Source organism: Talpa europaea (assembly GCF_964194135.1).
Source record: "Talpa europaea genome assembly, chromosome: 5".
Lineage (NCBI taxonomy): Eukaryota > Metazoa > Chordata > Mammalia > Eulipotyphla > Talpidae > Talpa > Talpa europaea.
Window position 1 is genome coordinate 70,650,276 of NC_140071.1, and position 17,102 is coordinate 70,667,377.

The 17,102-nt window shown below is 39.9% G+C and overlaps 1 protein-coding gene across 1 annotated transcript in view; it reads left to right on the forward strand.

Annotated features, from left to right (window-relative positions):
• Nucleotides 1-934: 934 nt before the first annotated feature.
• The window catches only part of CAMK4 (calcium/calmodulin dependent protein kinase IV), a gene marked incomplete at its 3' end in the record, with an annotated part of 295,191 nt that continues 279,023 nt past the window's right edge, over nucleotides 935-17,102 (forward strand). The window contains exon 1 of the mRNA XM_084233227.1: nucleotides 935-1,119. Coding sequence (XP_084089353.1) covers nucleotides 959-1,119 — 161 coding nt within the window. The 5' untranslated portion in view covers nucleotides 935-958. The remainder of the gene's footprint in view (nucleotides 1,120-17,102) is intronic.

Here is a 17,102-nt window from a genome sequence, read left to right on the forward strand (position 1 = left end):
CCTAATCTGTAATTCTTTGGGTCACTTCTGTTGCTGGCCTTCAGAGGTTGGGAATGAAGGAGACATAGCGAGTACCTGCCCTTTCGCGACGAGCGCCAACAGTGCCAAAGGAGGCAGTGCTAGCAGCAGACCAGCAAGTACCTATTGCAATTGAAGACTTCGTTCAAAGGTGAGTCAGGTCGGCACGGACTCAAGTCTCCTCCATTCCTCCAGCTCTCACTGGGTCCAGGCGCGAAAGCCCTGGGGAGCATCCCCAGAACACCTTCCTCAGCCACTAATACAGGCGTTGAGAGAGGGATGAACAAGTGAGAGCTGATTAGCCTGCTAGGTGGGGAGAACGCCGCCGAAATGCACGCTAGGAGGGATGAGCTGTACTAACAACCCCCGGGAGCCTTCTTCACCCTTCCGCTGGACCGCCAGGACCCAGGTGCTCCCAGAGCGTGCTGGGCGCCCGCCACTCCCAGCGCCGGCGTCCCGCTGCTCACGGTGGCTTCCAGGCTCCGGCTCCCGCGGGGGGGCGCGTGGGAGGATGCTCTGGTCCCCGCGTCTTCCCCGGCTCCAGCATCCGGAGCCGCCCTAGCCTGCACCGCGCAGCCACCGCCTGCGGAGGAGAAAGGAAAAGAGGGAGGGGGCTGGAAAGCTCCGCGGAGGGAGGAGGGGAAGGGGGGAGGGAGCCGCTCTCCCTCGCCGCGCCTCCGCCTCTCCTCTCCTCTCCTCTCCCGCGGGCGGCGACACCGCGCTCTCCCTCCGCGCTCCGGGCCGGCAGCTCTCCCCGGCTCCGCCCGCCCTCACTCCGGGCGTGCGGAAGGTGCGCCGCGGCCGCGCGCCGGGGCGGGGAGGGCGGCGGGGGCGCGGGAGTGTGCGGGGGACGCCACTCTCGCTCTGCGTCCGCAGGCGGCGGCGGGCGGCGGGCTTCTCGCCCGGCAACGGCGGCGGCCTCCGGAGTCCCGCCGCGAAGATGCTCAAAGTCACGGTGCCCTCGAGCTCCGCCTCGTCCTGCTCTTCGGTCGCTGCCAGCGTGGCCCCGGGGGCTGGGAGCCTGGTCCCGGATTACTGGATCGACGGCTCCAACAGGGATGCTTTGAGCGATTTCTTCGACGTGGAGGCGGAGCTGGGACGGTAAGGTGGGGGCGGCACGCTGGGCGCGCGCCGGGGCGCCCGGGTTGGAGCCCCACGCTCTGCGAGCGGGCTCAGCCCTCGGTGGAAGCCCGAGGCGCGCGCGAAGGACTGTATGTGCCTCTTGCAGTGCCAGGTCCCGAGGATGCGGGAGCAGCCATCCTGCCCTTCGATTTCTCCCGCTTAGTGTTTGGGCGAGAGCTGTGCAGCGTTCAAGTGAGAATCAGGTCTCCTCCTGAGCGCCCAGGCGGGTGCAGCTGCGAGCTGTCAACTCTCTGCTAGCCTCCTTCCTCTCTGGCTGCCACTTCCTTTGGGTAAAATCTCCCGTTGCACGTGGGCCCTGCTTCCCCAGTTGGGGTCTTTGCTCAGGATTTTAGCACGCCAGAGAATCCTGTTTGCTACTTATTTGGGGGTGGGGGTGGGGGAGGGAAACAGAGGGGGTCCCCTCCAGATCATAGCAAAATTATTAAATTAGATTTTCCTTTCTCCTTCTCATCAAGTTCTCCAAAGCAAGTGGCTCTAGAAATTAAACTTAAATACTAGCTTCCCTGCAGAGTCTGCTGGGCTCAGGAGTGAAGGGCGGAATGAATCATTTAAGAGAGTTGAAGGCAGAATAATGAATTAGTGTGGCTTTAAAGAAAAAGCAACACATGGGATCCAGGCAGTGGTAATTAGTGGGAAGAGTTCTGTTACTCTTCTTTCTGTGCTGGAGTGATTTATTTAAATTATGCATACAAAAAAGCCATTTCCCTGGGGTGTCCCTCCTCCAGAGATCCTAACAGGTAGTGATTTTGCCATGTGAATGATGCCATATGTTCTCATATTTGTATCCATTGAAATTACCTTTTCTTTCCCCTTTTTCATTTTTCCTTTTTTCTGTTGTCCATAGGTAATGAGACTATAAAACTCATTTTAGATCCAGGGCCTTTATTATAGGCAACTGAAGATGCAATTTCAACTGTTGACAAGTTGAAGCTTTTGTACTTCGTACTTCTTTGCAATTTCATTTTCCATTCTCTCTTTTCAAGGAATAGTTTAGCTGACAGCCATTTATTTTCTTTTTGATGCTTTTGGGGGCCACAGAGCAATATTCTGGATTTAGTGCTTAGTGGGAGGGGGTAAGGGTGGGTCACCTTCTGACCCCAATTTGCCATTACTATATTAAGGGCTCACTGAGTCAGAAAGCCAAAATTTCTGATTAAAAATTTATCAGTTTTAAACTATTTCAAAATATTTGAGATTTGAATAAAGTACACATAAATATCCTGTTTTGATCCAGTTTTTCAGTGTTCATCTGAAAATCTGCTAATGTATGCATTCACTAGTGGGTTGAAAATGAAATGGTTCCTTTGGTAAGGTCTAAAACCTACCATGATTATGTGAGTAGTAGCAGTTGGAGCAGTGTAAACTTCTGATTCAAAAGATAACCTACTTAAAATGGCTTATTTGGTGTTTCAGAAACTGCCACCTGGTAGAGGAAGTGCCTGATGGTGCTACAGGGATTGTCCCATCACCAAATCCAACTGCTTTCTGAATAATGTCTACCCAGATGCCTCCAACTGGCTCTGACTTATCATCAACACAATTATCTTTATGGATAAGCTTTTCCATTAGAAAGCTCAAGATATTTCCTTTAATTTGAGGGTGGGTAACTGGGTAGGGAAAAAAATCCTGGTGCTTATATACATAGATTGAATGGCTGATTTCATAAGGGAAATCTAAGGAGTTTGAAGTTTATTAAAAAACTAAAACTTGGTGTTACATTTTGCCTTAAAATTTTGGGGGGCAGCTATAAATCAATTATTTATTGCTAAAACTTTCACTCTGCTATCTAGTCATTTGATTACCTTGAAAAATCACAGAGCTAAAGTATTTTGAGAAAACTAAAAATTGATATGGCTGCCTTTCAGTGGTCTTGTATGCTAGGTAGTTTGTTAATGACAGTATTAATGAAGGGCTTGCTTATACCATTTGGTTGAAATGTTGAGAAATATTATCACTTCATGATCAAAGTTTTTTTTTCAGCAAAATAAACCCAAAACATAAAGCCAATAATGTTACAGTTATAATTACTATGAATCTATAATGCCAGAGAATGTACCAGATTATAATTGCAAGTATTGGCTGAATGACAACATTCCTCTTCCTTCCTGTACTAGTGATAAAGTAGAGAAAGTAATAAATATGAGATGAAGTCTTTTACTCCTTATTCCCAGTCTTGGGTCCAGTCTGCATGCCAGTGGTCACTGTAAGGCCAAAATGTTTAATTCATTAGTAACACTGTTACCATTAGGATGCTAAGAGAACAACCTTCCTGGTGTTGTGTGGTGCTATTGTGATCAGTTGCAGGGTGTGGACAATCTCTCTAGATTAAGGTAATTTATGAGTAGTCAGTCCTCTGCTGCCATCATTTGTTGTGAACTAGTGACTCTCTAATTCAAGGAACACACTGAGCATGTGTTTGGGAATTTTAGGGACTCAATTTCCCAGGCTGTAACCACTTGAAGCTCCCGAATGGTGCTGGCAGCTCTGATCTGCCTGTAGTCATTCCGACCAGGGCAGGTGTAAGGGCTTTCTTTTTGAGCAGTGGGGTTGAAGGGTGGAGATGGAGGTGAAGGGGATTATTTAAGAGTATCAGACAAACTAATTTTTCTAAAATCACAAAGATACTGCTTTGTTTATAGAATTTGTCAGTTTATAAAAATCATAATACAATAACAAATTCATATCTACTTAAAAGATGAATTGGCCATGATCCTGTTCAGGTCTTAATATCCTAGAGAGTAGTTGGTCCTTTGCCCAGTGATTTGAGAAATTGGTATTTCAAAGGTTTTTCCAAGGGAAGAGGAAACTTCTAGTCCAGATACTATCCATAGCAAGGTGGAGGGAAGGGTTTGCCTTGGTCTTCTTTGCTGTGTGGTGGAGAGTGTTTCCAAACCCTTGTGCTAATTTATTTCTTACCTTTTATTTCTGTCTGTGGTACATGATTGAAAGAATGTAACAAAATCAGATGTTTTTCTTTCTCTCTCCCCCCCCCCCACACACACAAATTTAGGGAAACCAAATTAAAAGTAATTAGAACAAAAGGAGAAGAGTATGTTAAATTATTTTGGAATCAATTTTTTTTTTTAGAAATATCCTTTTAATTTACTATAGTTTCTTTAGGCTAATGACTTTTATTCTCACTTCCAACTCCTAACCAGATCCTTAAGTTTTTAAAAGTACATTTATATGGCAACCCCTTTGAAGCATGATTATACTGGATCCCTTGCTATGGGTATTACTGCTTGGGAACCAAATCGATTTAGATAATGAGACATATGTGTAAAATGGAAATGAATTTGTCAAACAATGTTATTACCAACAGTATACTTTAATATTTACTATTCTATTGTTTGATTAAAAACATTGACTGGACCCACTTACATCTCACTAATAGGTTGTGTCTCAGTTTGAAAAATGTTTTAGGTTACAAATCGATGTTTGCCAGATTAAAGTATGTGGCCCAGTCCTTTTGAAAAATGCCTTTTAGAACAGTTGGTAATGATGAAAAGTTTTCCTATCTTTGTCTATAAGTCATTATTGGGTTTTCCGTTTGAAACGTTTTGGACAAACTGGTATTTCCTTAAGATCTACTCTGTATATTATGCTCTGGATTGATTGAGGGGGTGGGGCTAGGGGTACACCTTCTCATGGAAGGAGAATTTATGGCCTGATTAATAGTGTAATCTACGATAACACATAACTGGCCCCAGATAATGACCAACTAGAAGGATTGTGATCGTTGCTCTTGGCTGGTGAGGAAACAGGTCCCTGTCTTTCTTTCTCTTCTTATTAGCCAGTGCCCTTGGTTTCCCAGTGCCAGCCCTCTATGACTCCACCACACCTCCTCCCTCCCCTACACATAAGCTCTGTCCTTCAAGGCTCAGAGCTGTCCAGGGTGTCCTGGGTGATCTCTTGCCATACACACTAACCTTAACATCTTAAGCTCTTTGGAGGATGGAATATTTTTTAATCTAAGAATTACAAATATACTGTTAGGTCCCTCTTGTTTTCTATTTATCTGATTGTTTTTTCAAACAATTAACTTGGGATCAAGATGGAATTTCAAATGGGACAAGAAAAACAGGCTGCATGAAAAGTGAAACTTCCTGGGATTTGGCTGATTCATTGTTGTGTGCCCATTGCTCATTACCCACACAGTGTTCAGTACTCAGTGTGTGTTCCACTAATGATTTTAAGGAGAATGAATGAATGATAAACAGGGCAGGCTCAACAGATAAGTCCCCTTCCTTCTGTCGGAGTTGGTGTGATGACCAAGGTCCTGTTGTCTCCAGGAAAATGAAAATCTGGTGACTAGCTTATCTTCTCCCTAAACCTTGTGTACAGTGACCCTAATCTCAGCTTGGTTTCCTTTCTACATAATGCTATGTAGTGTTTTGCCTGTATTTTCTTCTATATATTTTATGGTTTCAGGTCTTATGTCTAATTCTTTGATCCATTTTGAGTTGATTTTTGTGCATGGTGTGAGGTATCAATCAAGCTTCATTCTGTTGCATGTAGCAGTCCAGTTTTCCCAGCACCATTTATTGAACAAACTGTCTTTGTTCAATTGCCTATTCTTTGCTCCTTGGTGAAAGATTAGCTGTCCATAAATCTGTGAGTTTATTTCTGGGTTTTCAATTCCATTCCATTGGTCTGTGTTTCAGTTTTTGTTCAAAAATAGATAACTGGATCAAGAATATGTGGTATATATACCCAATGGAATACTATGCAGCAATCAAAAATATACATTAAAGCCATTCACAACAACATGGATGGAGCTTGAAGGAATTATGCTCAGTGAAGTAAGTCAGAAGGAAAAAGAAAAATACCAAATGGTTTCATTTATAGGAGGAATAAAAGGAGTCAAGGGAAAAAATAATAACAACAACAAAAACCACAAGAAGACAAAACAAAAATAAACAACTAGAAAATCAGAGACATTCTGCAGAGGTGGGGAGGGAAAGGGATCAAAACGAGAGTAGGAAGAGCACAAGGGACTATGTTGATGGTGCACTGGTGAATTAGTGGTGGAAATTCTATGGGGACTATACCTGAGATAAGAAAGCAAGCGTTGTAAGAAAAAAGTAAATAGATTAACAAAAAGAAGAAAATAATGCTGCTTTTCTGTTGGCAAAGTACTCTGTGCTTTGAAATGAGGATTCAATTTTACTTTCACTGTCATTTTATCACAGGTGTGTCAGAATTAGCAGTTAAATCAATTTGAACTTAAAGTCATGAAGTGCCTCCAAACTATACCAACCACTACACTTACTATAGTCAAAACTAAATGCACCGAAAATAACCTTAAAATCAAGTGAAGACAATGATAAGATCATTGCATGTTTTACTTTTCCATGTTTAAATACTGTTGCAAGGGTAAAAATAACTCCCATTTTGGAAAATAAAAAAAGACACACACAGGTGCTATCAACTCCTAAACTGATTTGGAGGACATTGCATAAAAAAAAAGAGAGAGAGCAAGAAAACACTAACCACAAAACAACTTCAAAGAACTTTCTTATAAACACTTTATCTTCAGACGTATATGTATGAGTTATGTTTTCAGTAATACATTTGAGAATAAAACAGTTGTAGACAAGTAAACTGTTTCAACTATTTCCTCTTTTTTTTTTTGTTAAAATTAGTTTTGTTTTTGCTAGCTTTAAGTGTAGTTCTTTAGACTCCCTATTGGAAAGGTTACATTTTTAATAAAAAGAATATTGATTTTTTTTTTAAATTTCAAGGTCAGGGTTTTTCTTCAAAATGTGGAATTTAATTTAGTCAATGCACCATTTAATTAGGGACAAAGGATAACTATATGAAATCAATAGCAGCTAGAATCAAGATTTTACTCAAATTATGTCAGTCTTTACCTTAGTATTTTAAAATCTATTTGATTATACAGGATAATCTGATCTGAAATTTTTTTTTTAATTTTGTTTAATTTTATTTTTATATTCCTCATACAATTGCAATCCCCTTATTTTGACCCCAAACTCTCCTTTCCCCACCCCCACCCCCCCATAGTGTGTCTCTGGTTCATAGTTGATGATTTTGATTTTTTCTTTCTTATAGTTATTCTTTTTCCTGGTCCCTTATTTAGGTTTTCTAGATTCCTGCTATGAGTGAGACCATCGGTATTTTTCTTTTTCCCTCTGGCTTATTTCACTGAGCATGATCCCTTCCAGCGCCATCCATGTTGCTGCAAATTGCATGCGTTTTTTTTTTTTTGATTGCTGAGTAATATTCCATGGTGTATATGTACCACATCTTCTTGATCCAGTCATCTATTTTGGGGCATTTGAGTTATTTTTAAAGCTTAGCTATTGTAAATAGTGCTGCTATAAACATAGGGGTGCAGGTGCTCTTTGGAATTAATGTTTCTGTGTCCTTTGGGTAAATACCTAGGAGTGGAATTGCTGGGTCATTTGGAAGCTCTAACTTTGGTAGGTTGAGGAATCTCCACACAGCTTTCCATAGTGGTTGGACCAGTTTGCACTCCCACCAGCAGTGCAGGAGGGTTCCTTTTTCTCCACAACCTCACCAACAAATTTCATAACTTATATGCTTTAATTAGAAACTAGATCTAAATATTGGTGGCATAGTATAAGCACACATAAAGGACATGAACACTTCAACACAGTCCATTTTTTAAATTTTCATTGCTAGTAGAAGGAAGTAGTTGTGTGGTGAAATAAAATAGTGGAAGGTGTAGGTGGGAAATTTACTTCAGTAATCTTATCAGAGACAAAGATCAAATAAGAAAAGTACTGGACGGCAGTTGACTTAAAATGGTGAGTAAAAGATAGTGTGCATGACTGTTTACAATAGCTAAGCTTTGGAAACAACCCAAATGCCCAAAAACAGATGACTGGATCAAGAAGATGTGGTACATATATACCATGGAATATTACTCAGCATTCAAAAAAGATAAACACATGCAATTTGCAGCAACATGGATGGCGCTGGAAGGGATCATGCTCAGCGAAATAAGCCAAAAAGAAAAAGAAAAATACCGGATGGTCTCACTCATAGCAGGAATCTAGAAAACTTAAATAAGGGACCAGGAAAATGAATAACTATAAGAAAGTGAAAATCAAAATCAACAAAAAACTATGAACCAGAGACACTTTTAGGGGGGCGGGGGCGGGAGGGGAGGGATTGGGGTCAGAATGGGGGGGCTGCAATTGTATAGGGAATATAACAATAAAATTTATAAAAAAAAAAAAAGATAGTGTGCATGAAGCTCTCTCTTCTTTGAGCAGGGCTTCTCACCGTTGGCACTGTAGACCTTCAGGGACAGATAATTTTTTTATTTTGGGGGACTGTGCTAAGTATTATTGGATGATTAGCAGTGCCCTGGGTCTTTATCCACAAGATGCCTGTAGCAGCTCCCATCCCCCCTGGTTGTGATAACCAAAAGTGTCTCTAGACAGTGCCAAATGTCACCCCTTCTTCCTGTTGAGGAGCCTTGTCTCAGAAACTTGAAGTTAGTCTATTATATCATTTTTTCTTTAGTTATGTGAATGGTGAACAGCAGGGTTATTGATTGATAAAATTCATTTGGCTTTACTAAGTATCTGCTACAACCAAATCTTTCTCCCATTTCTATGTAATACTATCAAAATCTGTGTCATATGTGTTTTCCATTGTGCTATAATTCGCTTAATATTTTTGTTTTAGTCACTTCATTTTTGTTAACCCGATTTTACTATGGAAAATACTTATTTTCTTTAATAAAAATAAATTGAAAAAGTATTGATACCATTAGTAGATTCAAATTATAAAAAACATTCCAATAAAAATAAAACATTTATGTTAACTTGTGGCTCGAAATGTCTTCTTGCAGAAGGCATCAACCTGAGGATTATTCTTTTTGTTAAACAGAGGTGTTATCAAAGATTACAGGGTTTGGCCTCCCCGGTGGCGCAGGCATTTGAGCGCAGCACTGTGAAGCTGTCTGTAGCCTCTGCAGTGCGGGTTCAATCCTGGCTGGCCTGGGAGATACCCATATGGTGCGGCAGACCTCTCCTGTCTCCTGCTGCTCCCCTCAGCAGTGTATTTAAGTCAGTCTGCCTGTTCTGTTTCCCGCTCTCTCTGGTGAATCCTCTCGCCCTCACACATTTGGCCTATACCCTGGTTCTTTTATAAATAAATAAATCTTTAAAAATAATTACAGGGTTAAAATCACAGTAGAACAAATCGAGATTTTCTCCAGTTGTAATCCAATGATTGATAAATAATTGAAAAGAGAATGATGTCCTCAGTTTTTGATTCCTTTTCAGTTAATTCTGTGCCTTTGTGTCAACTAAAGTTCTCTCTCTTACAGGTGTGTTGTTTTGAGTAACTATGAACTAGGAAACGTGTGTTGATAAGAATGTGTATGGCAAGCAAAGGGGCTAGTATATAAATGAAAGTGCTGTTTGCATAAAACACTATTTGGCCTCCATATGTGCAGTTTACTGATAATAAGACTAACAATAAATCTAATGTGAGATAAATAAATAGAACAAATATGAGATAGAGACATGAGAACCACAGCAATTTTTATGATATTTCTAATTGCGAGGAATGAGGTGTCTTTGTGGGAGGGGAGAAGGGGCTGCAAATTTGGCATGATTTAACAAGAAGAATTTGATGAAGGATGTACTAAGTGGAAAGTGAGGAAAAACAAAGCTGGCAAAAACTTCAGGATTTATATTTTGCAAACTTTACAAGTCATGAACATTGTAGGGCAGATAGGGACAAGAGGGTAAGTTGATGTCACATCAAAGAAAGCCTGTGAAAATATAGCTGAATCTGTATCAATTGAAAACCAATTGTAGATAAACAGAAAGTAACCCTTATGAGAGCAAAGGAGGCTGTAGAGGCAGCTGCATTTTGGACTGTAGTTTTGGGAGTCAGAACTTGCAAAACCATGATGTAGATAAACTGGGAGGTGGTGAATAAAATAGAACTTACCGTGTCTCTTTGGACTATGTTGGTTTAGAAAAAAGGAGTGGGGAAGAAAACCCTACCACAGCCTATCATGAGGTAAGAAAAGGGAATTGTGGTATTAGGGGACAGCTCTATTACCAAGACCCATTAGGGAGCCTGTAAAAGGGCAAACAGTAAGTATTTCAATTCAGGTTTTCTGAATCATACAGTCTCTATAGCAGCTGTCAACTCTAATGTTTGAGGGAAAACAGCTATATAGGTATCAGAGAAATGAATGTTCTTGGCTACATCCCAGTACAACTTTGCTTATGAAGGTGACGTTGAATTTCATATCACAAAATATTTTTGCACAAAATCAAAAATCTTATTTTTTAAAAAAATCAATTTTAAGACCACTTAAAAATGTTCAAACTGTTCTTAGGTTGCAGACTGTATAAAAATGAGTGGCCCTTCACCCCTGACCTACATCAGTCAAGCTGAAGTTCTACTCCTCCTCAGTTACATGAGATTTTCTGGTTAAAGTGATACCAAGAATTCATTTATTCAAGGAGCTACCTTGAATCGCCCTTTCTCTTCAACAATGTCAGCCTGATATTAATTTTTCAAGGGGTACAAACTTTAAATGCACACTGATCCTTTTTCTAGATCTGTTGAAACTGTATGCGTGTCAGTCAGCTCCATTCATCATTCATGTTTTTGAAAGTGGAGAAGCTTAGCTTGAAATGTATTTAAGTTCAGTTTCTATTCCATAACCAGCATTTACAGCCAAAGACTACTATTGAATGGTAATTTATTTTGCATGTAATATTTAAATAGGTTTCAAGTTCATTATTCTTTCATTGTATGTGAAATGACAATGACAAAATAATATGCTGTATAAACTGTTGATAAAGGATTTGTTTCTGACTGAAAGCTTAATTCGCTTTTTTGTTTATTGATATATTATTTGCATTTTAAATAATCCATCTATATGTCATGTATAACTCTCAGGTGGACTAACAAAGGCCTTTTAAATTAGGACTCTGTTTAAATATGCAATCTTTTGAAAAAAATAAAATCTAAACTAAGGCTGTCACTCATATTTTGACTAAAGCAAAGGTCTGTAAAGTGGCATGTCCACATCCAGGCTATGTGTGATATAATGGGGGTGCTAGGAGAAAGTATTAGGCATCCTCTAATCCCCTAATTTTTGCTTTTGATGTTTGTTTGGTGTATTTTCAGAAGAATAAGAATAGTAAATATTTGTTCAGTAACACATGAATAGCTTTAATAGGTACCTAAGTGTACATTATTTAGAAACATGCTTAAAGAAAAGTTTTTAGGTGATTACTAGATCAAAGAATGGCAGTGATTAGTAGGTACTGAATATACTTCTTTATATATGAATGACTTTCATTTCATGAAAATGGGTTTAAAGCAGATACATAAATCAAAATGCAAACAAAAAGGAAATAATATTGCAAAGTATGTCTTTGTGCAGAAAGGGGAAGTGGGTACCTGTGTGCACTTGTTATGCATTTAAAGACTACTTGATGAAAGGTTTTGATAAGAACTAACTGCCATTATGTCTAAAAAATTCATGAAACAGAAAACAGAAAAAAGAAAAAAAAAAAGCATACAACTTTCCCATCAAGCACAGGGTTAAATGAAAGTTTTAGCATTGTTGTTGAACTCAAAATTCATATTATTTGTAAGGACCTCAATTTTAATATGACTAATATGATTCATGGTAAATTTTTCCAACTGACTTAGGTAGCTGAATGCATTTACCTGAGTGTTTGGTGGGCAGTTGCTTGAAGAGTTGTGGGCACTAGTGCTAGGATATTGAGTTTAACAAGTGCATTTTTATCACATAATTACTACTAAAGTTGTCCCTCAAGGTGGGTGATATGGTTGAAAAATTTACCAGGTACAAAAATATTTCTCAAAAAAATATATATAGAATTGAGAAACCCCTCTAAATAACATGGTATGCTAAAGAAGTAATGCACATGATGTGCCCAATAGTGTTTCCCTACTACTTTGTTAAAGTACTTTGTTAAAATGCACTTTCTTTGACTTATGTCATAATTATAGACAGATCTTCACAAATACTACGAGCCGAACAGAGGAGAGCTGGGGATGTCAAATCTGTAATTATGTTCACACATTTATATTACATACAATGCAGTATTTGAACGATCTGTTGCTATTAGTCTTTATGCACTGTTCAGTAGAGATTCTGCTTGTATTTTACCTTTCATTGTACAGAATCTTGTCCTTCTTGGCTTGGTCTGCCCTACTACTACTGATTTGAAGGGGCAATTAGCGACTGCTTTGGCTTAGTGACAACTTTCAGTACAAGTTTCATCTTTAACAGGATGTAAATGCATAAGACTCAAGTGAATCATAAGTATTTTCTCAAAGCTCCCTGTCAGACAACGACTGAGAAAATAAGACTATATTGTTAAATGTGATCAACTTCAAAAAATATATTCAATAAATCAGCCTGGCCTGGAGTGTTTAGTCACAATAGTCCTCTGAAGAGGGATTGTGTGAATGAAAATATTTTTAGTGGATCTCTTGTGACTCTGCAGCCTTACTTTCCTTTTTCCCTCAATGGGAACACATAAGCTAATGGAGATATTCAATAAGGTAAACTTCTTGAAAAGCTCTTCTGAGTATAAGTTACTGAAGTGAATGAAACACAAATAAACAGAGTTTTGCATTAGTGAAGTGGAAACCTGAGGAAGTTATCTGGATAATCCATAGCAAACTGATGAAATTCTTTCAAACCTTGAGATGCTAAGGAAATGGAAATTCAGGACTGTGCTGAGGACTCAGGAGCAGCTGAGGTTCTAGCCCCAGCCAGGTGGGAGCAGCAGAGCACTAGGCCTTGCTTGGCTACCCGGTGGCAGAGGGAGTGAGCTTCAGAAATTACAGCCCCCAGGGAGAAGCAGGAAAGGCAGACACTAAGGTAAGCAGATAGACTGGGGGTAACAAGGAGTCTGTAAGGGCCACTTGACTTGTTTGGGGTGGAGGACTTCCGAGTAGGGCAGAGACTAAGAGAACAACTGAGTTAAATGATGCAAGTTCCAGACAGAAATACGGGCAGGATAAAAATGTTACTTAATGGCTGTGTCCCTTTGGGCATAACACTGAACTTCACTTAGCCTCATTTGTAAAATGAAGATCGAGGTGTTACGTCCTCATAAGATTGCTAGGACAATGAAATGAGATCACATACATAAGAACACTTAGCTCTGTAGCTGGCACATAAGTTTAATGTCATTTTCCCGATAGGAACATGAGAAGGGAGGTAGGGGCTAATGATTCCGAACTGGGTATTTATAGGGGAAATACCTCAGCCCAGTTTACGTGGCCCTTTTATGAATCTGACCCCAATTTGCTCATTCCCCACCATTTCCAGTAACCAACCTGGAATATTTATCAGCATCTTGGTGCTGTGATTTTTTTTTTTGTCTTTATGTACATTGCTAATTATTTCAATACTACAATAAGGTGATCAGTTCCAGCATCAGTTTGTTTTTTTTTTTTTTTCCCAGATGAGGACCCTGAGTCTCAGAATTATTAAGCGACTTGTTCAAGTCTGCACAGCTGGGAAGAGGATTTAAGTTCGGGTGTGTCAAACGCAGCTCTCCTGTCCTTTCTATACCAGCCTTAGTGAGAAACTCGCAGGTCCTAATGTCTTGGTACTGGTGTCCTGGAACTTGTCTCAGTCTGAGATCCTCTTTTCTCTCCTCCAGTACTGTCATCCTGTCCCCCAGGGAGAAGGTTTCTCTAGATTCTTTGCTCTGATACCATTTTATATGGTAGTTGTCTTACAGGCAAATACTTTTTGGAACATTGGAACATCTGCTTCTCCAGCAGAAGAACCCCTTAGCTAACCCATCTTTTCTCCGCACAGTAAGGTCATTCTTTAGCCTACTGCCAACCCCCATAAGTAATTAATAAATGTTTTATGGAGTAGTAAGTGAGTGAATAATGTCAATGGAAATAGGTAAGAAGCTGCAGGAAAATGAGCAGAACTTAAATCTCTTTCTTTAGAATGTTTTCCTAAGTAGTCCTCTGTTAAGCCAGTAAACTGAAATTGCTTCAGTGCCCACCTCCCTCTCATTGGAGTGTTTAAGTGGCTGCAGGCGGGACGTTTTTTCCTCTTTTCATTGCTTATGTCTCCAGCACTTAGTGCAATGCCTGGCACAATGCCAACACTCCGTAAATATTTGTTGAGTAAGTGAGTCAGTGGTACCAGCAGGGCTTCTGCAATTGAAACTCCTTTAAAACCCATGGGGCTCTGGTCTTGATCTATCTTAAATGTCCTCTGTCTCAATGATAGGAAATGATATGAGTGCCACTGACTAGATCATCTGCCTCTGAGGTCCCTTCTAGGCACAAGCATTAGTGCATCAGTGTCTTTTTCCACCTGAATATTCTGGATGATAACCTTACTTTTTTTTTCTTTCTGTTTTTAGGGGACAGAGCATCTGTTGGAGTGACTAGGGTTTTAAGCTCCAAAAACTCTGTAAATATAATGGTGGATTCTTGAATACTTTTCATTCTTCTTTTATCCCCTTTAAATGCCTCAATTCATCTTAAAAACTAATGCTCATTGTTATACTTGTTCATTTTTGCTTCTTTTAGTGGACTGTGTAAATGCTGCTCACAGTTGTAGATATCTAAGAAAATATTTAGCAAGAAGTTATGTTTCCTCTATACATTTAGTTTGTTTTTAAAATCAATCATTCTTTTTATTTATTTTTTTATTTTTAATTGTAGTTTTTTTAATTGAGCGAATGTTGTTATACAATGCCATATATGATTTGGAGGAATAGGTTCACACCTTTTCAGATATACATTACCACAACACACCACACCTACCACCAAGGCAGCCACTGCTACATCTTAGTCCCTTGAGACACCACACCTTAATACTCCCTTACTTCTTCCCACTAGTAGCCTCAATTCTACTCCAGGATTTCTAGAGTTTGTTTTGGGTTGGTTTTGTCTGTACCTTTTTTTTTGTTTCTCTGTATTCCATATATAAGTGAGTAGAGTGAAAGAGTAGTATCTGTATTTCTCCTCTGATTTACTTTGCTTAGTATAATCCATTCATTTCCATCCGTGTTGCCACAAATGCCAACATTTCATTTTTTCATAACTGAGTAGTACTCTAGTGTGTGTGTGTGTGTGTGTGTGTGTGTGTGTGTGTGTGTGTGTATGCCAAATCAATTTAGCCATCTGTGGTTGGATAATTAGGCTGTTTCCATTACTTGGTTTCATTTCAAATACTGCTGCAATGAACATGAAAGTGCATATGCGACTTTGTTGCATCCCTTTCAAATAGTGTTTTTGTATTCTTTAGGCAGATATCTAGAAGTGGCATTGATAGACTGTGTGCTAGGTCTATTTTCAATATTCTGAGAAACCTCCATACTGTTTTCTTTTTTTTTTTAAAGATTTATTTATTGATTGATTGATTTATACATACATACATACATACAAGCACTGGGTACAGTCAGAAGCGCGGGAGGGTGAGAGAATTCACCAGAGCCAGAGCGGGGAGCAGAGCAGGCAGAAGGACCGAAGTACACTGCTGAGGGGAGCAGCGGGCGGCAGGAGAGGTCTGCGTGCCATGTGGGACCCTCCTCCGGTGGCCGGGGAGCAGCCTGGGATCGAACCGTGCCACAGAGGCTGCTGGCAGCTTCGCAACCCAGCGCTCAACCGCTGCGCCACCGGGGAGGCCCTCCATACTGTTTTCCATAGGGGATGGATCAATTGATATTGTCACCAACGGTGTATGACAGTTCATTTTTCTCCAACTTTCACCAATGCTTACTTCTGGTCTTTTTTAACACATGTCATTCTCACAGATGTGAGGTTTAGCTTATTGTTCTATTGATTTGCATTTCCATGATAAGTATTGATAAGTATTTTTTCGTGTGTGTTACATGTGTATGTCTTCTTTGGATTATTATCGATATACTTCAACTGCCTATTTTTGGATTGTGTTATTTGTTTTCTTTTTCTTGAGTTCTATGATTCTTTTTTAGAGCTTGGATATCAGCCTCTGCCTTGTTAGAGCAGATATGATGGGAAAATATTTTTGCTGAATTGGAAGGGTATCTTTGCCTTTTTTTTTTTTAAATTTGGAAGGGTATCTTTTTTGTTTTATTTTATTTTTAAAGATTTATTTATTTATGCGTACAAGAACTGGGGAACAGGCCAGAGATGTGGGGGTGAAAGATTCACCAGAGAAAGTGGGGAACAAAATAGGCAGATTGACTGATACACTGCTGAGGGAAGCAGCAGGCACAACAGAAGAGGTCTGCTGCACCATGTGGGTAGCTTCCTGGCCATCTGGGGGAATTGAACTCATGCTGCAGTGGTTGCAGACAGCCCCATAGGTTGTGTCTTAATCCCTTGCACCACCAGGGAGACCCTATCTTTTTGTTTTAATGATAGTTTCTTTTCCTGTGCAGAAGATGTTTACTTTGATGTAGTTCCATTGGTTTAATTATGTTTTTTTCCCCATTGCAGTTGGACTTGAGCCCCCAAAGACATCATTGAAGGCATTGTTGTGTTTTGCTTATATGTTCTTCTAAGTATTTTATGGTTTCAGGTATTACCTCCATTTTGAATTAAATTTTGTATACAGAGTGAGGTAATGGTCTAACTTAATTCTTTGCCTGTGACTGTTCAGTTTTCCCAACACCATTTTCTGAAGAGACTTTCCCGTTTTCCATTGTGTTCTATTGGATTGTTGATGTAAGTTAACTATCAATGTAAGTGTGGGGTTATTTCTGGAGTCCCAATTTTTTTTTTTTTATAAGAAGGTTTTTTTTTTTTTTTTAAGATTTTATGTATTTATTTATACAAGCATTGGGTACAGTCAGAAGTGCAGGAGGGTGAGAGAATTCACCAGAGCCAGAGCGGGGAACAGAACAGGCAGACTGACTAAGTACACTGCTGAGGTGAGCAGCGGGTAAGACAGGAGAGGTCTGTTG